At 41.2% G+C, this 14,038-nt stretch overlaps 1 protein-coding gene across 2 annotated transcripts in view; it reads left to right on the plus strand.

The window, feature by feature from the left end:
- Nucleotides 1-9,564, plus strand: part of SSPN (sarcospan) — a 42,210-nt gene extending 32,646 nt beyond the window's left edge. For both annotated transcript variants that reach the window (XM_075898837.2, XM_089769816.1), the window contains exon 3: nucleotides 1,412-9,564. In XM_075898837.2, the coding sequence (XP_075754952.1) occupies nucleotides 1,412-1,777 (366 nt within the window). In that variant the 3' untranslated portion in view covers nucleotides 1,778-9,564. The remainder of the gene's footprint in view (nucleotides 1-1,411) is intronic.
- The last annotated feature ends 4,474 nt before the right edge of the window (nucleotides 9,565-14,038 follow it).

Here is a 14,038-nt window from a genome sequence, read left to right on the forward strand (position 1 = left end):
GATAAACATCATTGTATGAGGAATAAGAGTTATCAGTTATTTTGAGAGAAGGGTTTTCTCTCAAAATTACCGCATCTTAACAGCGTCTGTTATTTCGAAATAGCGCTATTTCGAAATAGTACCATAATGCAATTATGCAAATGAAGCATGGGATATTTAAATCCCGGCTTCATTTGCAATTTTGAATGTCTTCATTTGCATCCCTTTCTCGAAATAGGGTGCAAGTGTAGACATACCCTAAATGTCTCCATATTTGCGGAGCAGAACCAGAAATGCTATTGGCACTATGCACAGAGTTATGTTTTAATATATATTTACAAAAGGTAAGTGAATGCGATACAAAAATTGCCAAATCCAGAATTCAAATGTCAGATAATTCCAAGCTTGATAATAATCAAAAGCTTCACTTCTGCTACCTGAAGTGACTCGGGCTCTGAATGATCTCACAATGATGTCAGAATTCCATCCACATGGTGCAGGTTTCATACCAGACCCCAAATAATTAATATCCTTCTGGGACTAAAAAAAGTACTCTATTTTTCTTATTTCATGCAAGTGGCAGCCTTCGAAAGTAATGGGGCCTTAACTTCCTTCTGTGTCTTTGGAATCTTCACCTTCCTGGCCCAGGATAACAGAGGTTTCCAAAGGGGTCTCAATGTGAGGCATAAATTTATCCCTATAAATGTGTTTGCCTGATTTGTAGTGATCATTATTTTCCACATGGAACCTCAGATGAGTTCAAGCAAAGTATGCTTGTAATCCACATCCAGGCTATTAGACATCTAACTGTCCAATATGCCTGCCGGAGTCTTGAGTTTTTTGTATGTGCAAAACACAGCCATGAGCAAATCCATGCACAAACTTGTTCCTGTAATTTTAAGAGATCCTTTATGTCAATGACATAATGACAGCACTTCTGTAAGTGCTACAGCTTAACATTAAATATTTGATGCTAGCACCTCAGCTGGTATAAATCGCTGTGGCCCCATTGACTTCAGTAGAGCCATACCAATCTACCCAATCAAGCTATTACAACTCTAGTCAAAGTGGCACAAACAATACCACAAAAGTGCACCCATATCCATTAAATATACTCTTCTTATAAAAAGTTACACTCCTTGATATTCATTTTAACAGGTCTGTTCTGAAAATTAGATTCCAACCCTTGTGTGAAATAAATAAAATATGCCTTTGGAGGGCTGAGGTACTTGCAACTGCTTTTAGCACCTACAGGCCTCACCAACCCAGAATTACATGTTTATTGCAACATGTGAGCATGAAATGTATAAACTGTACCTCAAACAAAAGCTTTCACTAGAAAAATCTGTGTGCATGCTTTGGTTGTGGATGCCCTGTTCTCTTTGGATCTGGAAAAGATTGTGTGTTTTTTTTCTTTTTTGCTTTATTTCAGCTGATGTACTTTCTCCTGAGCACCCTGGGTCTGATTGTCTGCATTCTGGCAGTGGCTTTTGTTGCCCATCGTTATTCCCAGATTACACAGTTTACCTGTGATACCGTCCTCGAGTCTTGCCAGTGCAAACTGGACACTTCAGATCCCCTCAGTAGGACCTTCGTTTACCAGGATGTATCTGACTGCTCTAATGTCACTGGTACTTTTAATCTGTATCTGCTACTGCAGATGGTTCTTAATCTGATCACAGCTATTGTGTGTTTGTTGGCATGCTTTGTGATGTGGAAACACAGATACCAGGTCTTTTTCGTGGGTGTTCGGTTACACTCATTAACTGGTACTGAAATCCAGCAACAGAAAGTATAACGGGGGAAGGGTGTTTTTTGGCTTATTTTGTAGGGAATGAATAAGAAATGTCAGGCTATTACCACTGTAGACACTGCAAATAGATGAGTGCTTAACGATTTTTGACAAAGAAGAAAACAGTCACACATTTTATATTTATATTTTCCAGTCATTTCTAAGAGCAAATGTTATGGCCGCTGTTGCCAAGGGCCCTGGTGGGAAGAGCTAAATGTATCACAAAAATTCTAAAGATGTGGCTGCACAAATATTCCTCAAGGAGCATCTTTAATAGGCATGGACAAAAGCAGTTCTGATCCTTTATTGGGAATCCTCCGCTGAGCTATAAATAGTAGCAAACAATGGACCAGATCCTTGGTTGGTGTCTCTCTATCTATTCCATTGACCTCTGGGGAGCTACACTGATTTACATCAGGTGAGGATCTGGACTGTTGAAGTGAAATGATTCTAGTCATGCTTAGGGAGTTGTGCTCTTGGATACTGTACATTACTGGGATTTACTGTACATGTGTGAGCAGTGAGGGCAAGCGACACCTTTCAAATGCTGGCTAAGACCAGCAAGAAATGAGAATCTCCTGCTGGTAACAGTATCAACTCTAGTCAAGGTTTTCAAGAGGCCCTGATGAGATCCCTAAAGGGGCCTACTTTTCCAGGAGTGGTGCTCAGTACACTTTGGCCATAGCTGTACAACAGCATTATTTCGGAGTAACTGAAGTTATTCTGAAACAACAAAGAGCATGTCTACACAGCAAGCCACTATTTCAAAATACTGTCAAGCTGGAGGACTTCTTACTCCAACTCCTGTTACCCTCATTTCACAAGTAGCAAGGGAAGTTGAAGGAAGAGTGTTCTCCTTTGGGCTTTCTGCTGAGTAGACAGCGTCAAAAGCCGAGTTAAGCTATTTCGACTTCAGCTACGCAATTGACGTAGCTGAAGTTGTGTAGCTTAATTTGACTTTTACTGTGCTGTGTAGACATGCCCTTTGAAAATAAGACAAAGGTAACATCTCTCAAGTTGGACACCTAAAACTGAAGCTCCCAAGTAGCTAGTCACTTCTGGAAATCCTGTATCAACAAGACTGTAATAACAGTTTCATTTTCCTCAAAGTGCAGCAGGCCAAATTCTTTCTTGGTGTTCTTGCTGGGAGAACAATAGAGTTGCAGCAGGGATGGATGTGGGCCAAGAACCTTGAGAGATAGATCACTGCATATATAGAAAGGCCCCTGCCCCCAGAAGGTTGTGCCAGGATCCTAAGAATATAATCTATGAATACAAGAGATAATGATTTCCTAATGAGTAGTGGTGAAGATAATCATTCATCACCAACTGCAATTAAACAGTGGTTTGTAGCCTGAAGGTTAGGATCCGAAAGTGCTTTACAGGTTATGGGACTGATTCTCCACTGGTGTGCTCAGACATACAGTCATTTGCACCTCTGTGAAGTGAATCTAAAACTTGTGTGAGTGAACAAAGACTTCCGCTTTGGTAGTACTTTGCAGACATTTATTTGTACAGCTGCAGCAAGGATCAGGGACAAGGCAGTAAAGAGTCTGGTTCTGTGTATCTAGAGATTCCCTCATCCCAACAGAAGTGACTCCATCTCTTGGGTGAAATAAAATAGCCATTGTATACGAGCAAAACTGTACAGCAGCTTCTGTAGGAAGGGAAAGGACAATAACTCGCTTAAGGTTAAAGCAATTAAACATAAGAAATAGCATTTTCAAAAGTGCTTACGTGACTTATGTGCTTTGGTCCCAATTTAAAAAATGATTTAGGCACATAGTAGTATTAAGTCCCCTTGACTTGCAATGAGGCTTAAGTGCTTGTGCTTATGTCACATTTGAAAATGTGATTAAGGCTCCTAAGTCACATAGGCTGAGACCTGAAAATGTATTTAGGTGCCTACCTTCTATTGAAATCAGTAAAATCTATTGAAACACAGCACCCTAAACTCAAAATGAGATATGTAATTTGCGCTACATGAATTGCATATCTTATTTCAAAACTATTTCGAAATAGCTTATTTTGAAATTTGGCGCATCTGCACAGCAATTATTCAAAATAACGTGCTATTTTGAACCATCCCTTATCCCTCATGCAACAAGGTTTACTGGGATGTTGAAATAGTGCACCCGTATTTCAAAAAATATTTCAAAATAATGGGCAGCTTATGTAGACGTGGCGTAGCTATTTCAGGATACTTCCATTCTCCCAAAATAGCCATTCAGTGGAGATGTACACTAGGTGTCTAAATGACATCAGGGCCGTAACTACTTATTAAATGACATCAGGGCATCAGGGCCTTAACTACTTATTAAAAAAAGTTACCCCCCTCCTCCACGTGTAAATTTTGAGACCAGCCTCAACCTGGTTTCCCTTTTTGGGCTTGCTGATCTGCAGGCACAAGTGCTTGTGGGTACAGTTTTGCACCTGCAGCAATTTACCTGCATAGTTAATGCTAGCCAAGCAGCAAATCTGACTCCGAAATGGCCTTCAAATAAACTGAGGTAATGACAGCCTTGGAAAGAAGCCCGGTACAGTGGAATTCAATTAAAAGGATTGATTTCGGGTCCATTGCCGCCATTTTGGGGACCAATGCATCTCTCCATGATGTCAGTGGAAAGTATTTTATTGATGTCAGTGGGAGTTGCTTGATCCTTATATCTGAACAGCCATTGTATGTGGATCCATGGAATATTTAACTTCCCAACGGCGAGGGACATGTGGAAGTAACCTTTCTACTTTCCAGCCACCGGCCAAAGACAGAAAAAAGTGCAGGGATCACCCCTCAAAATGGAGGACCCCTGGACACCCAGAAGATGGTGCCTTGCAGCAGTCTAGACAACGCCCTCTTTGGGCTGTTTCACTCCAGCTGTGGGGTAACATTTTCAAAGTGTCTAAAAATCCCATTTTGAAAAAGGACTTAGGCATTGAGTAATCTCAGTCTTGTGCATTTGGGCACTTTTGAAAATGTTTGCAATTTCTGGTGGGAAATATAAGCCTTTTACAAATTTTGTTCAAAAAATGCCTTTATCCAGATGGGTGTCTTACCCAACATCCAGGCGATTTTATTTGCCAAAGAAGTCGTGTTGGTGGTGCATGTAACTGAATTATTTTAGATTTGTGAAAAGGGTTTTGTTAAACTGTTTTAAGGGGATAGCTCAAAGAATGTGGGTGGCTGCCATTAAAGCCAGCACCCTTTGGTATCACCAGCACTATCGGTGGCAAAGCCAAGGACTGAATAGACAGGGAGACTGACCAACCCTCCTACTGCACAGGCTGAGGGGCAGGGCAGATTGGGGAAGTTTGATCTGCTGCTGCCTGTGCTGTATTTCAGCTATGGCTAAATGTTCACTCTATAGATCTGTCTCTTTTAATCCTTTGACCTTTAACCCAATCCCTTGTTTTTCATTCTTTGTTCATTGCCATCGGTTAGATCTTGCACCCAGTGTCTTCTCCCTCATGCGGGGAAGGGGTGCATTGCATAGAGGGTTCCAGCCACCAATCCAGTGATTTAAATAGGTTGTCACCCTTCGGCACTATTGAATCTTTCATAATGATGAGGCATAACACACATTTGCTGTGAAAGATCTGAGGGTGGCGACAGAAAATACAATGCATGTATTGAAAAAAAATATGCATTTTGTTCCAGACATGACATTCTGAGGACTTTACATAAAGAGCTTTAATTTTTGCTCTCTCAAAAAATCCTGAAATAGCTATCCCGTGTTTTCACAGCAAGCCCATTATTTCAGGCTCGCTATTCCGATGTCCCTGTAAACCTCATTCTATGAGGTATAAGGGATGTTTTGGAATAGCACTTCATTTAGAAATGTGGCGCTGTGTACACAGCACCAAATGATGAAATAAGCTATTCAAAATAGCATTGAAATAAGATATGTAATTTGCATAGCTCAAATGGTGTATCTTATTTCAAGTCACAGTGCTGTGTAGATGTACCCTCAGAGCTTTCAGAATGTGCCCACTCCTGCTCCAGTGAAAGCAAAGGGAAAGCAAAAATTCACCTGGACTTTAATGGAATGAGGATTGGATCCTAAAGTTCTTGCAAAAAATTAGAAGGGGGAAAAAAAAGTCAGGCCTGGAAATGAATCCTCTGAAAAAGCCCACTAGAACTGAATAGTGATTAAATCAACCTGGTTGCATAGGAACTGAGAAAGGGGTTTATATAATCTACTGTCAAAATTTAGACCCAATTCCCATTTTCACTATTTCCACTTTCAATTGTTCTGGACATATAAAAGGGCCTTAGAGAGCAGAAATTACATTTGCACTCACTTTATAGCCACTTTACATTGCTAATGGGGCCTTAGTGTAAATGAGAATTTCATGGAGAATGAGAACCTTTCATTGACTGTTTCAGACCACCTTCTAGAACTATATCGGTGGGCTATAATTCACCACTGCATTCTATTGCCAGGCTTAAGACCTTCATTTTCTATTAAAGTCTGTCGGACTTTTTCAGCTAAGGCAGGGGACTGGTTTTTTGGTCCCTTAGTCATACAAGTAGTCCCCGGAACACACGTAAACAGGGATGTTGCATGCATAACATATACAAAAATCAGCTTTGCTCTGGGTTTGAAGTATTTTGCTGTTGTGTTATGCAAATATTGGAGTTATAATAAGGGCAATGAAAAAGGAACTAAGATGCATAGCATAACTTTTAGGAAAATGTCACATTCTAAAACTGACAATGAGCCAAGGCAGTGACTGTTTCTTATAAGCCATAAAACACTGAGATTTGCACAATCCTCCTCCTCCTCCACTTGTACTAAATGAAACAAGACTTGGGAGGAAGGGGACCTGCTGCGATTTGGCTCTGCGTGACAGCTGAGGAACACAGCAGCCGAGACATACAGACATTGTAAGCAAGCCCACTCTTTGACTGTGCCTTCACGTGACCACCATCTGCGCCTTGCCAGCTCCATCTAGCTCTGCGTAGGCAGCTTCTTGGAGCTTTGCCTAAAACATAGAGCTACAGAAGAGCTCTGGAAACTGTAGTTAAGTACTAGGACTAACTATTTCACCTACTGTGTCTGCTAAATTGTATGATGTTTCCTTGGGGCTTCTAAAATCAGAAACCATTATATTTGTGTGTTAGAAGCCACTATGCAGATATTCTATATTTAAGTCTGGGATGTCAGATCCCTTAGAAATTTTCCTACACTCCCTCCACACACCCACACATACTTATGTCTGGGAAATGTTTTTAGATATTAGTAAAGGGTGTGGGTAAGGGGGTAATCAAGGGAGACACTGAGGAACAACAATAAAGTGCTCTTTAAGCATGAAGTTGAAAAACCTCCTTAAGGAGACAGAACACTATTATCAATATGTGTGCTATGGTTTCCTGTAATACTTATATTATATATAAAGAGAGAGGGAGAGCGAGAGAGCACGAAATAAGATGTGTAGGCCAGACTGCCAGTTAGGGTAAATCAGCATAAATCTAGTGAAATCAAGAATCTGGTCCTGCATCTTCCTGTACCATAAAGCATGAGAATAGCCCAAGTTTTTACTCTGTTAATCAAAGATTTCTGACAGTTTTATCAGGCTAGAACTGTATATTTAGCTAACATTTTCTGAGATAATTTTTAAAAAGATGTATCTGTTACCAATATAGGCTTACCTTAACTATAGTACATATAGCAAGCTATCTTGGAATTATTAATTTTGAAGCTTTCTTGTGTCAAGTCTATACTACTATTATCTTAGTGATTTTTATTCCCCCCTCCCCCTTACAGTTTCCAGTGAACACTCCTTTTTATCCACTTGTATAAGTCAAATGTGTAGTTTGAAAGTTAGGTCTATACCAATGTAAAGAAAAACAAAGGTTTGTATTGCTTGGGGGAGTGCTTTGGTATGTGCCATTGTTATGCCTTTTGTCTGAAGAAACAGTTAAAATGCATTTAAATGTATTCCAGGTTGTGTTTTTAAGGAGGTATGCATAATACATATTTCGTTTGTTAACATAATGCTTCCATATTCCATGAAGCTGTCTACATTTGAGCACAGCTATTAAAGTGTGCTTCAAGTGACTGGCTATGGATAGAGTATGAGCTTGAGCTACATCAAAACTCCCAAATTACTGTCTGCTTCAAAAACCAGATTCTCCGCTGACAGCAGTTAATGCTCATTTGCACTCCTGTATTCCTGGCACTGTCTCCAGGTTAGCACATTGCATAAATGTTAGAAAGTTGGGTTGCTAATGTGCAGACAAATGGGAACAGAGAGTGAGCTGGGGGAATAATAGGCAGAGGGTGACTGGAATGCACACACATCCTTCGCTCAAATATATTATGAATGACAAGCACTGTGCTGACCTCAAGTTACTAGATGTACAGAGAATGACACAGATTAAGCCAAAGCTCAGCAGCATCCAGGGCCCTGGTTATATAGGAGGTAGAATATTTTAGCAAGCCAGTTTTCAACCAAGCTTCACTCACTGTGCAAAGAGAACCCTCTCTGAAATTTTCCAAAGTGAATAGACTAGGGATCATCGGCACAGGATTTCTCTCTTGCTAATACTGCAACTAAGAGAACTCGCTATCAGATATTTTCTTCATGCCCAGCTGCTCCTGGTGGCTACAACCAGAATGGGATCAGTAGCTAGTTTTCCCTTAAAGAAGCCTGACAGTGTGGGATCCAGTTTTGCCTGGCATGCATACACATAGCTCCTATAGATTTCACTGGGAGCTGTAGCCCACTGAGGGAAAGAGAGACTTGACATTTCCACCTCTTCCTTCCTGATCATGTAACTGATGATGCTCGCTAGTGTGCCATGATTCTGACAGAGGGCCAAAGTCAGCCCTTAAAGATGTGCATGCAACGCATGTAGACTTTAAACTGGAGTCACGCATGTCTATAGAAAGATCTCCAGGTGTTTTTGGCACTTTGTTAAAATCAGCAGAAGGCAATATTAAAAGGACCGTGCCAAGTATTTTTTGCCCCAGATTTAGCTGTTGATCTACAATTGATTAGGGAGTTTGGGTGGGGGGAAGGAGAAGAGTTACAAAACTTAAGGAGGCTTCAGTGAGAGTTGCAGATGCTTACTGCCTCCTGGTAGTTGGCCCAAGGACAGTATAAGGGCCAAATCCTCAACTGATATGCCTCAGACTCCCTTCCTGGACTTCAACAAAGCAATATAAATGTACTCCATCTGAGGAACTGGCCGTAATGAAATGTTTCTAAGAATATTTCTATGAAAATATTTTTTAAATAATGTAAATAGCACCTCCCCCCCCTTCTAGTGCCGGGAATCCAAGCACATGAGCACTGTATTAACATAAATGAACCAGCAACTGAAACAGACCAGAGAGTGAAACTGTCTAGTCTACTACCCATGCCTACTTGTTAAAAATGGTAAAATATGAATTAATTTTTAAAATAACGTATTCAGTTTCAATTACCTAATGTGTTACTAATAGTGTGGGGGCAGGAATTTTTATCAGACTTACACGAGCAGATTCTCAGCTGGTGTAATTCTGTACAGTGCTGGTAAAGCTCCATCGTCTGAGGAGGTGGCCAATCAGTTTTATTTAGCAATGTACTTTGATATTTTAACAGAAAATAAACTTTATAATTTCATTTTGGTAGTTTGTGTCACATTCAAATGTATCCTATTTGTTAAGATAACTGTTTCCAGATTTAGGCACTTGTGTGTAGAAAAAAAAAAAAACTTCTGATAGCAAAATCTGTCTCTTATTTGAAAAGACTTTTATCTTTACTGTATTTCTAATAAAATCTTTTTTCATTTGCTCCAATCAGGTTTTTGCATTTTTTTTTTGTTTATTTGTTTCCAAAGGACTTTTTTCCTGAATGTCACCTCAGGGTCTGTTTCACCAAATTCTGCAATCAATTTTAAAGAAAATTAGGAGACTATTGACTTCATATGGGCAGTTACACTTGTAGCTGGAAGTGGATGGTAAAATCTCTCAAGAGAGCCCCCTATTTTAATAATCTGTTTATATTACGTAAGAACATAAGAATGGCTAGCCTGGTCAGACCAAAGGTCCATCTAGCCCAGTATCCTGTCTTCCAGCAGTGGCAAATGCCAGATGCCCCAGAGGGAGTGAACAGAATATGTAATCCTCATGTGATCCCTCTCCTGTCATCCATTTTCAGCCTCTGACAAACACAAGCTAGGGACACCATTCCTATCCATCCTGGCTAATAGCCATTGATAGGCCTATCCTCCATGAATTTATCTAGTTCTTTTTTGAACCCTGTTAAAGTCCTGGTCTTCACAACATCCTCTGGCAAGGAGTTCCATAGATTGACTGTGTGCTGCATGAAGAGAAATTTCCTTTTGTTTGTTTTAAACCTGCTACCTACTAAAGATTTATGATTACACTATTGTTTATAGTGAATTGTCAAACATAAGAGGAAACCTAATATTGAGTCTTACACCCGCCTGTAGGCTAATTATGTAGTATGAGTGGATTTAATTTACTGATGTAAAATACAAAGTTGTGTGTGTGTATACACACACACACACCTTTAAGAACAAGAAGACCTGAACTGCTGTCTGACTTGGACAACACTCCCAGTAAAATCAGTGAAAGTTTTACCTGGGTAGGAACCAATGCAGCATGAACCTGGAATATTTTAAGGGATGTGGTTGCAGAAGCAATTGTGTTGTTGAACTTCTTTGGCAAAGATCATGAAGAACCATGTTGGGTAGGTATGTTACAGTGAGTTCAGAAAGGTAGAATTCATTTGTGCACAACACACATTTCCACCACTGCCAAGTCCCATGAGTATTACTGGTGACCAGTCACTAAGGCTATGTCTACATTTTGTGGAGCTATTTCAGGATACCTGAGGTATCCCAAAATAGCTATTCCACATCTTTTGAGCAAGCCCGTTATTTTGAAATATAATGGGCTCACTATTCTGACATCCTTGTAAACCTCACCCCATGAGGACATTTCGGAGTAGTGCTCTATTTCAAAATTAACTCAAATTGCATAGCTTACTTCGAGTTCCAGGTGCAGTGTAGATGAGTCTTAAGGCATCCAGGCTGATTGACTTCTGCATGACCTTATGGCTTCTTCATTCATCACACTAACAATAACCATAGACACTTGCTTTGCTCTCTAGTTGTTAGTCAATATGATAAAGATGTGTATGCAAATAAAAATGAAAAAAAAAACCCAACAAATTATTTATAGTACCTAGTGAGTTGATAATAAGCATTTCCTTTATTTAAAAAAAAATTACCCAAGGTATCTGAACATCAGCAGTTCTCACTGAATGTCTGCTGTTCCACCCCTGCCCAAAAAGTTTTGTATGCTGTGGCAGGATCATGCCTTGAAGGTTGGCTCCAATGTGGATTAGGAACTAGCAGCTTCCTAGAGCTTAGTCTTTGTCTATGACCACAATACCATACAACCCTGTGACGGGGCAAACAGGCCCCGCACTGCAGGGCAGCGAGTAGCCCAGGCCCAGCTGGCGGAGAGGGCCCCGCCCTTTCGGCCCTGCTGGGCATGCTCCCAGCAGAGGCCAGGTATAAAGGCAGAGGGAGCCCAGCAGGCAGGCAAACAGCTGGGTGAGAGAGGAGGCCAGTGTAGTGTTTTTTTTTTTTTTTGCAGCTGCTGGGCCCAGAGTTGCTGCTAGTGCTGGACCCTGAAGCGTACCCACAGTCCTGGCAGGTATGGCCTCAGAGGCCAATGGGCCCCAGGGGAACCAGGGCGTGGTAGGAAGCACCCCAGGGCAGGGGATACAAAGTGTGGCTTGGCCTGTATTGGCCGGATTCCCTGCCGAGCCGGCAGGAGCCATAGACCCTGCCTAAAGGGCCCTAGGCTGGGACCCGGTGGAGAGGGAGGGCCTGGGTCCCCCTACCATGTAGGCCCCCCCTGGATAACCAGGCCTGGGGCCAGGAGAGGCTCCTGAGAGGGACTAGGCCTTTGATGCTGTATATCACCTGATAGAGGGGCTGGGACTTTGGGTGTGGTATAGGCCTGGACTGAGATGTGGGCCAGTATAAGGGGGGGCAGCAGCCCCTGTTGGGGGTGTATCCCCTGACAAACCCTCTATCCTAGAAATAGCTTGCATTATAAAATACCAGCCATAAGTCCCTTCAGTCAACATCTTATGTGATAGTGTCATATCAACTGCTCTATTGCCATTCATTATTGGAAGGAGAATTTTGCGTGAGTGTGTGTACACTGCACTAGTTTTGGGGAAGTTCTGTGGCCTGTGTTATGCAAGAGGACAGACCATTATAGAGAGGATCATAGTGGTTATTTTGGACCAGAGAACCCATGGGTTGAATGAGTGTGCACATCTCTTTCTATATACAAGTATATGTGTACATGGGTTATAGTCATGATGGCTTAGAGATCAATTTTAAGTCAGAGCCATATCCTCAGAAATGTACACTGTAATGACCCAATCATGCAAAATAGACTAATAAACACATTGCTTGTGACTGTGCATGTTCCATTTCCCACAAATCAGGGGTGTGCCTCCTTGTAGGAAGTACCACATCTGACAGAGCTTGCATAGTAAGAGTTCAATGAAGTAAACAGAAGGACCCTTCTCATGTGAGCAAAGGTTGCAGGATCTGGCTGTAAGTGGCTAATCTATACAAGTAGATAGTCTGAGTCTGTGGTGATAAGGGCCACATAGGAACATAGAAATCCGAGTGGTAAGCTTCATTTATCGTGCCCTTCCCCAGGAGTGTCCTCCAACATTTGAAACTCCCAAAGCACTTCAGAGACAATTTTTGAAACTATTTTCCAAAGACATGTTTTCTCCTTTCTCCCCAAATACTGAATTTCCCTCTACAAAATTACCCTGGGTTGGAGCCCAGAATGGGTAATATTCAGTTCTTCCCCAGTGATAGGTTTAAGTTGTAACATCTTTTAACCATTCTTAGGTTGAAATGAGGGCATTATACCATAGCAAAGGGTGTTTTACCATCTGCTCCCAACCCTGGAAAGTCCTGGGATATTTTCTTAAAATTATTACCTTTCAGTGGGAAGAAAAATCAGTGTGAAAATCACATTTGGAAAGGGACAAGAGTCATATGGTTCTCTTCTGTGCAAGTATGGGTCACCGCCTGAGGATCAACCCTTCCATCAGATCATGGAACACCTCAGGGGCATTCTTTTCTTGATGAAATGAACTTTATCCCTGATATATTCTCCATAGGGCAGTAAGGTCTCTTCAAATCAATAGAAAGACTCCTATTGGCCTTTGACCAGGCAGTATGAGACGTTTATTTTAAATCCCATCTAGTTATGGACCTAATCAATGTTTCCTTTTCCTAATCTAAAGCGTTATTATCTCTGCTCCATCACCGTAGCAACAACACTGGCAATTATGGCAAGCTTGTATTGGACAAAGGGATGGTCAGCAGAAATAAAACAGAAAAATAACATTGGATGCTGTGTGAAAGGGAACACAAAGCCAATTGCTATCTTCAAGTGTGGGATGTGGTGGATTGAACACTGCTCTGGACTGACGTGTTTCTTTTGGACATGTTTAAATAGCACAGACTAACCTGTTGGCATCACGGTATATTAACTGAGTCAGAAGCATGGGGCTGATTCAAAGCCAATGAAAATCGCTGGAAAGACCAGCTGCAATTTCAGTGGAGTTTGGATGAGGCTCCTTTGGAAATGGCATAAGTTAAAACAAATAAGTTTCAGTTAAATATGCTGCTCTGGCTGGTATTTGTTTTGCGAAAACAAACTGTTCTGAGGAATGACATTAGCATCACCAAACACATGTTGGGCTGAGTATAAAGCATCTTGGGTTGACCCTAATAAGTAGTATTTAAAATAAAATAGAATTGGCTCGAGACAAACCTACTGGTCAGCAGGAGGTTGTACAAGTTCCAAATGAACTTTCCCCATTTCTATTGGCTGTAGAGACTACACGCTGATTTCAGGAGGAATGAATGGGGTGACATCAAGAACCAGAAGACTCATTTTAAACAGACCATAAAAATGCAAGAGACAATGGTGTGGGCTTGAGATCCAGTCAATACTCTCATAATGCAAGGCAGGAGGAATGGGTGGAAGAGGTGCAATGGGGAAGCTGCCTTTAAGCTACATTTGTGCTGCCTTTCCCTCTCCTCATGCTGGAGTTCTCTGGACACTTTTCTGGACCATAGCTTACAGTAGAACAGCCAGAATATGTGCAGAAATGTCTAAAAAGCAAAAAATAAAACAGGGATGGCTTGTTTTTCTCCTGGAGGAGAGGGAGGAGGAAAGTGAAACTTACATATTTTCCAAT

The sequence above is a fragment of the Pelodiscus sinensis genome, chromosome 1 (genome assembly GCF_052426305.1).
Source record: "Pelodiscus sinensis isolate ZL-2025 chromosome 1, ASM5242630v1, whole genome shotgun sequence".
Classification (NCBI taxonomy): domain Eukaryota; kingdom Metazoa; phylum Chordata; order Testudines; family Trionychidae; genus Pelodiscus; species Pelodiscus sinensis.